The sequence below is a fragment of the Manis pentadactyla genome, chromosome Y (genome assembly GCF_030020395.1).
Source record: "Manis pentadactyla isolate mManPen7 chromosome Y, mManPen7.hap1, whole genome shotgun sequence".
Taxonomy (NCBI): Eukaryota; Metazoa; Chordata; class Mammalia; order Pholidota; family Manidae; genus Manis; species Manis pentadactyla.
The window spans coordinates 6,592,492-6,600,572 of record NC_080039.1 but is presented as its reverse complement, the minus strand read 5'-3'; the positions used below and the strand labels follow the sequence as shown (position 1 = coordinate 6,600,572).

The following is an 8,081-nucleotide window of genomic DNA, read 5'->3' as shown; positions in this document are numbered from 1 at the left end:
ACAAGATGGAATTACACTTCAATGTAGTTTTTCAAGATAAAAGGCTGCCAAGTAAGTTGCTTATATATAACCTAGTTATGGACATGAAGCTAGATCTCCTGACTAAAACTAATTTTTTTTTCACTGTGCTATAGTGCTTTTACAACATACATTTGTCAGTAAATTCTGCTTCAGAAAAATTTACATTAACCTTAGTGTGGGAAGACTAAAGACGGTTCTGAACAGAATCCAGAAAAATAATGAGTTTCATGTGTGGGCCTCTTTATCTGAAAAAAAAGATTGTTTCATTTATATCTATTGACCTAGTGTGAAAATTAAACATCAGTAGGATTGATTTTGTGTTAATCAAGAAAAAAATGTTACTTTTAGCAGGAGCTATGATATGTGAGCAAATGAGGTTTTCATCGTCCATTTCCAAAGTAAAATGGGCATACTAACAATATTATGATTATAAAATCCATGTTATTTTTGGTGAATAGAAAATGAGGCAAGATAAACTGGTTTAAAATGTTGATGTTTGTTTTCTTTTTAATGTAGCTTTAAATTTTCTTTTTATCTTTTAAAAATATATACCATGTTTTTTTAATAAGGTTTTTTAAAAAGTAAAATAAAAATTTGCTTACTGGCATAGAACAGGATGACTTTATTAACTTGATATTTTACAAATCTGAACTTTCCAGTCATTTTTTACCAGTTCCCATTAATTTTCACAGTTAATATAAAGTGAGTATTCTACCATGGAATTTTACAAGAGATGGTGATGGGTAACATTGGGCTTAAGAAAGTATGATACACTTTTGTTAAAATTTCATCATGATTACTCTAATTAATTTAAATCCTGAATTTGAACTAAGTTGTTTGATTATTAATTTATAATGAAGGTGATTCATATGAAAATGTTTTATACTTTAAATACAAAATTGATAGCACATCATGTATGGCTTAGCCTGTATATCTAGTGATGATATCTGCTTTCAAAATTGCAGTCTGCTGAAAATTCTGAAACTATGAACTCAACCACCATCTCCAAAGAGGCCAGCACCCAGTTCTCATCATCTACAACCAGCCAAGGCTATGTTTTACCAGAAGGCAAAATCATGCCAAACACCATTTTTGTTGGTGGAATTGATGTTAGGGTATTGTATCCGTATTTCATTTGTTTTAAAAAATACTTTGTGAATAATGAGATTTTGGACCTGTTGGAAACATAGGTATTTTTGTACTCATGCAAGTTTGGAATTGGTTTTATATTAACCAATAGGGACTAAAACTGTCTTTGACAAAGAGCTACAGGTAGTTAGGGGATACTTGAGGGAGATACTTCCACAACATTAAGTCTTCTTTATAGTATAAGAAAAGTTTTTGAATGCTAAGTTTTTACTCTTGAAGTCAAATTCTTCTTTATAGATGGATGAAACCAAAATTAGAAGTTTCTTTGCTAGATATGGTTCAATAAAAGAAGTGAAGATAATCACGGATCGAACTGGTGTGCCCAAAGGGTAAGTAAAACATGCTGAGTATAAATTATAAAAAGTGTGCTATGGCATCTATAGAGTATCAGAGTAGAGTTCAAAACTGATATTCTTACATTTGTATAAATGAAGTCTGGTGCTTTGTCAGGTTCCTTTATGTAGAGGATAAAAGTTTGTTGCCAGCTCTTCTATTTAATAATTTCTCTGATGTTTGTATTTAAATGTTCCCTGTCTTCATTTATTGCACATAAGTGGGTTAGTCAGTTTTATCAATTGTTTTCTTCACACATTTCACAGTATTTTAAATTTTAACCATCTTGATGTAGAAAATAAATTCAGGGTCTTAGATACGAATTTTCTGTTAATGAATGAGGTTTCCATGCTACCTTACTTCTGACATAGATCAGGGTAAGAAAACAAAAAAATGTGGTAAGATTTATGCAGGATCCATTATGTACATTTTAAAAATACTTATCTCAGTATATTCTTCATCCTTTATCATGATTCTGTCAGTTATCTCATTGACTACTAGAAGTTTTAGGTCATACTTACAGCAGTGATTTTATACTTATCTGCCCTTTAGCTATGGATTTGTTTCATTTTATAATGACGTGGATGTCCAGAAGATAGTAGAAGTAAGTAATCTTATGGGAAAATCTCTTAATTACCTTATGTTTAATTAAGTTTAGGTTAGTTTTGTTTAGTATTGTTTCAGTCCTGAATTCTTGTATGGAATACTATAAATATATATACTTCATGTTTGAAATCCCAAACTTAATCTTACATAGCTTGTCAGAAATGATTTTTTATTGGGCATATCTGGCTTCATGAACTAGAGACAGGACTGGATGGATAGCATGTAAAAGTTTTTTATCAAGTTCATGACACCTCTGAACACTTTGACTAGAGTAGTGAGGGTAGATAAGATAGCTTCATGCAGATAGATTTTTATTTGGTGTGGTTGCAGTCTGATCTCTGACTGTGGGGATCTTAGAGAACTAGGTTACCAAAGTTTTAGAAGTAAAGGCTTCAAAACTGATCTGGTTTCGCTGCTGTTTTTATTTTCAGTCACAGATAAGTTTCCATGGTAAAAAGCTGAAACTGGGCCCTGCAATCAGGAAACAAAATTTCTGTGAGTAGAGAAAGGAATTGATGTTGACAGATGCATAGCTTTTCAGAGAAGTGAAAATAGGTTTTGTTTTCTTTTTATCCTTTGAAAAGGTGCTTATCATGTGCATCCACGTCCTTTGGTTTTTAATACACCACCACCACCACACTTTCAGTGTCTCTGGAGCAGTCACAACCCTGTAGGTTACATGCAGCCTCCAACCATGATGCATCCTATAAGTCTGTATGTGCAGGTGAGAATTCTCTACAGTCCTGGCTTTTTATTATAGTTTTGGAGATCTTATAGATGGGGCCTTTTAAAAGTAAGCCTATCTTATTTCTGATTTCTGTGAGATTATATCCATGATTTCCATAATAATTGATATATATATGTCCCTGTTTGAATACTTGGAGTGATGGAAACTTAACTGCATTTTTCAGCAACCTGTCATTCTTAGTGTTACTCCTTATACTAAGCTAAAATCTGCTTCCATATACTTGGTAAACTTTTATCTTAGAACAGACCCCTATGGCCACATAGCAAATATTTCTTCTTTTTTGCCTGTTGTGACAACTCCTTAAATATTTAAAAGCAGCTTTCCTTATGCGTGGTTTATTCTTTGTTAAGGTTAGCAGTTCTTCTCATTATTCTTTATATTTGCAATGATTTTTAGATGCCTCCTCGTACTGAGTGCTGGCATCCAGATGTATTCTGGTTCTAGAATGGATAGGTTCCTGATGACTTAGCTGTATTTGTAAGTCCTATGAGTTTCTGGCATATAATTTATCTGGTCCTGGTTAGTTTAATATTTGAAGTGGGATTTGGAGTATTTAATATCTCCTACTGATGATAACACTTGGTTCATTTTACTTTCTTCAGTTTAAAAGATGTTTGGAAGAAAAGAAAGACAAGATAATGTTAAATAGGTCTACATTGCCTTTCATTTGTTTACATTTTCCATCAACCAGAAGTATAGGATGGTATATATTTTATTTTTCCTGTTCTAAGCATGGCTAGAAGAAAACTCCTGTTTGCTCCTAGTACTTACTGTGAGCTATTACCTCTTCTGGCTGTACTCATGTATGCTACTATGGTCGATGTTTTGATTAAGTAAATATTTATTGAAAGATACAATACATAGTGCAGTCTCATTTCCAATTTTGGGTTATACACTACCCTTAACATTTAGAAGTAAAATACAGAAGGAGCCATAAAATCTATAGAAGGACTACAGATGGATTACACCTGACCCCAATAATATTGTCAAAAGAATAACAAACTGCCTGAAAGTGTTTATAGAAAGAAATAGCAGGTGTGTCAATATAACTTTAACATGGAAATCTGAACTAATAGAGCCTTATTACCAGTGTAAGAGAGAACTTTTAATTGGAGGTAAACAAGATAAACTTAGGTTGGCAAAATCAGTCACTTCCTCATTTATCTCTTTCTCCTCCCTACCCAAAAAGCTAACATTCAACAGAGAATGCTTTTTTCTTCACGAAGCCAGTCACTCAAATAGAATCCTGCATGGTATATAGAAAAATAATGAAGATTTATTTTCATATTTTTGTTATATTAGGAATAATATTTCTTCTTCCTTGTTTTTAAAAATTTACCTTGATATTACATTCTTTATGTAAATTTTATTTTCAGGCATATCCTTATCCAAGTTCACCAGTTCAGGTCATCACTGGTTATCAGCTGCCTGTATATAATTACCAGGTAATTTAAGAAGGAACAAAATGATTTACTTTGGAATATTAGTGAAGCCTTTATCTATGTAAATTTCCCCAGTAGATTGTTATTTAAACTAGTTGAGTAGGCTTACATACAAGAAAAAATAAGAATTTGTCTAGAATTATGGGCTGTATTACTTAAGAATAAGGGAATGATATTTTGACAGGAATATACTTAGCAGGTTTTCTTCTGTACTGTCAAGATTTGGTGTCCTCTCCTATAGTTCCACATGTCTTCCTCCATCCTTGTTGTCAAATAGCTGAAATAATGCAAGCGGAATATAAATTTGTATCAAATACAACTGGTATTTGATACCAATGCTCTGATCCAAATGCTCTGAGATTGGATTGAGCATTGAATTCCAGTTGTATTTGATAATACCAAGATAATAGTTCTCTGAATTTCTTCCCATGGAGAGGACCATATTTATGACCCAGGACCATATCTATGGTAATAGGTTCAAACAACTGCTATCTCTGAGTTTTCCTGAAAGCCAGCTACGGAAAACTGAGGAAAAGGTGGGGTTTATATATGAAAATAACAATAAAACCCTCAGGTACTGTAAACATAAAGTACATCTTACTTCCATTCTTTTTCTTTTATTGTAACAAGTTCAAGGAGCCAGCATGACAAATAAATACCTCAAAACTGTCTCCTCTCTGTGTGAAAATATATAAGAATATGTAAATAATAGTTACTTCCTTTTTTTTTAAAGATGCCACCACAGTGGTCTGATGGGGAACACAATAGTTATGTTATTCCGCCTCTGGTAAGGTGAATTAACCAAACATATACTTCCCTATTCATTATTTTAATATTTTCTTGTTTGACTTATATATCTTGACCTTTAGTCATATGTATGCCTAGAAATATTTTTAAATTCCCTTTTACATTATGTGTTAGGTTTTCTTAATTTCTCGTCAATGCAAGTATATACTCCTGTGGTTGGAACTGTGCTGTTTCTCATTATTTTAGTGTGTGTAAATGATGGCTGCTCTCCATACAACATTACTCATGTGCTTGTTGATACATTGCATAATCCAAGAAAGGTAGTATTAATACCTATGCTAATTCTAATCTTAGGAATCTAGAATTGGTATTGAATCTGCCTCTTGGTTTCACACATAAAAAATCTGTTGAAGAGAAATTAAGAAAAACTTTGCTACTAAAAGCTATTGTATAAGAACAGGATAATAACAAAAGAGGGTGCTAACTCTTAAAACACTTGAGCCTTTGTTACCTTCTGTCTTTCATCAAGACTGGATCATTGAAGGATGTAATACGGGTTAAAATTCTTAGGCACTGGGAAATTCCTATTGCCTTGCTATATGTTGGAGTTTACCTTTTCTTTGACTCCTTCTAATTATAATCATGTTGAAGCTTAGAAGACATTTTAAAATAAAAGATTGCTTTACTGCCTTTCAATTAAGTCCACACTGATACTTTCAGTATCAGCTCAACATTTTGAAGAATAGATTGTTTAGAAATGTATCTAATGAATATCTCTTTACTCACACTTTTATTTTAAATGTAGACTTATACAGCTGTTAACTACTACCACTGTAATGAAGTTGACCCAGGAGCTGAAATTTTGACAAGTGAAAGCTCCATTCGTGAAGCAACTGCATCCTCTGGAAATGGCCCACAAAAGGCAAACATCTCATTTTACTTACTAATATTTATAGCCTCATATTTTTTTCAAGTTTTAATAATGGCTCTTTATGAAGCAAGCATGTTTGCCCAAATTTAAATATGGAAGCCATAAATTACAGAGCTTAACAGTTGATATTTCAGCAATTTATGTAAAAGTTGATGAAATCTCAGTACCTTGAAACTTTCATTGTATACATATAGTTTCTGATTCAGTAATCTTACCCTTTTCCATTGTCCTTCCATTCAGTAATCTTTCCATTTTCATTTTTTAACCATACTTTCATAAATACTGCATTAACATGATTTGGTAAGATGCAATAGGCAAGTTTCCTTAGGAATCCTACTCCACAAAAGTATGAATTATATCTGCCTTGTATTTTACCAATTCAAACATTTACAAGCTAAATTATAATACATAATTATGGTATTCTTATAACATTTGGTGGCTCTTAAGAGTGGTGGAGTCCTTAGTAATAACTGAAGTACTGAAATAGGCAGAGTTGTTTCTCTATTATCTTTAGATCAGATTCCTATAATAATGCTGTCACTCTTGAATTCTATTTTGAATGAGTAGGAATGTAGAAGTAGTTGATATGATGGGGAAATCACAACATAATGTTGAAGATTCCCATTGCAGTGTGTGAACTTCATCCATTTGTTTCTCAGGGGGAAAAATGCTGAGAACTATGAACTATAGGATGTTCAGAACTACTGAACAATTCCCTGATTTGATACATGAATTAAAATTTGAAAAAATATTAAAATAGTGTACAGAGGTTTTATCCTGGATATTTTTTTCTTGAAATGCTGAAGTTCATTGTTACTTACCTAAAGAAAAATTAAGGAACTGAAGAGAATATCTTAGGGTTTTACTAAATTGAGCTTTTTCAACCAGTGCTCTATCACTAAGACTAAGATTGCACACTGTTTCTTAAATATCAAAGAGAAGTTACATATGAAGTGACATATGGTAAGAATTACAAATTACATAAGAATTCTTTAGCAAGAAGTGTGTGCATTCCATAATCTATTTAAAAATGTTTAAGAGTAAAAGGAATAATCTTTAGATTACTGAAAACTTCTGTTTCAGAAATCTGTGGACCGAAGCATACAGACGGTGGTATCTTGTCTATGTAATCCATAGAACAGAGTGAGAAACTCACTTGTTACTCAAGATGACTACTTCAAGGTATGAAAGGAAAAGTATACATGATAAAATGCACATTTGTCAGTTATGAATCATCTTTTTTCCTGTAGTATATTTAGTTTGAGTTCATGTAGAGCTTTTAATTGAACTCTTGGCATTTGACTGTAACCCAGAAAACCATTGTGAGAGGGTTTTGCCTGGCAGTGTATTTTATGTTGCTCAAACTTCGATACAGTAGAGTTTGTCCTTGGGAAAGAAACCTTTAGCAGAAGCTGACAATTGAAAAGGTTCCTGAAAGAGGAGAGTTGAAAGAGAATATTGGCTTAACCAAATACAAAAATAAAATTTTAGATGACAGAAAGCAGAACTTAAGAGTACATGGATATTGGACTAAAGAGAATAAAAGAAATTGATCACTCAAATGACATACCTGAACAATGCTAGGAGAGAAGAGATCATGTGAAACAGTAAAAAGAGCTGAGTAGAAAGAAATGGAAGTTGATTCAGAGTTGGTAAAATGGAAGAGAATGTGGGTGTTTGAATTTAAGTTCTGCTTTCTGGTCCTGGTTCTACCACCTCAGACAAATCACTTAAATCTTACTAGGACTCCAGTTTTTAACAAGTCTAAGATAAGGAAACATAGGACTAAAGATTTTTAAGATCCCTTAGTTCTGAGGCTGTAAATATGGAAAGGAACTGACTGGACTCTCTATGGGGAAAACAGGATTTAAAAATATTTTTATACCTGGTTTATTGATACAAAATTCACATACTATACAGTTCACCCATTTAGAATGCACAATTCAATACTTTTAGTATATTCACACAGAGTTGTACACAATGGGTCACAATCAATTTTAGAATATTTAATCACCCCCCAAAACAAATCCCCTTCCCATTTTCAGTCACGCTACATTTTCCCCACAACTTATCTATCACACCTACTTTCTTCAGAGGAATCCCC

At 32.7% G+C, this 8,081-nt stretch overlaps 1 protein-coding gene across 1 annotated transcript; it reads left to right on the top strand.

Moving 5' to 3' along the window:
* The first annotated feature begins 1,007 nt into the window (after window positions 1–1,007).
* On the top strand, window positions 1,008–7,114 carry LOC130682158 (deleted in azoospermia-like). Its single transcript, XM_057496306.1, has 9 exons — window positions 1,008–1,136; window positions 1,408–1,499; window positions 2,056–2,107; window positions 2,541–2,604; window positions 2,694–2,833; window positions 4,234–4,302; window positions 5,033–5,086; window positions 5,852–5,968; window positions 7,061–7,114. Exons 1-9 carry the CDS (start codon window positions 1,008–1,010, stop codon window positions 7,112–7,114), a joined length of 771 nt encoding a protein of 256 aa, XP_057352289.1.
* Window positions 7,115–8,081: the final 967 nt, after the last annotated feature.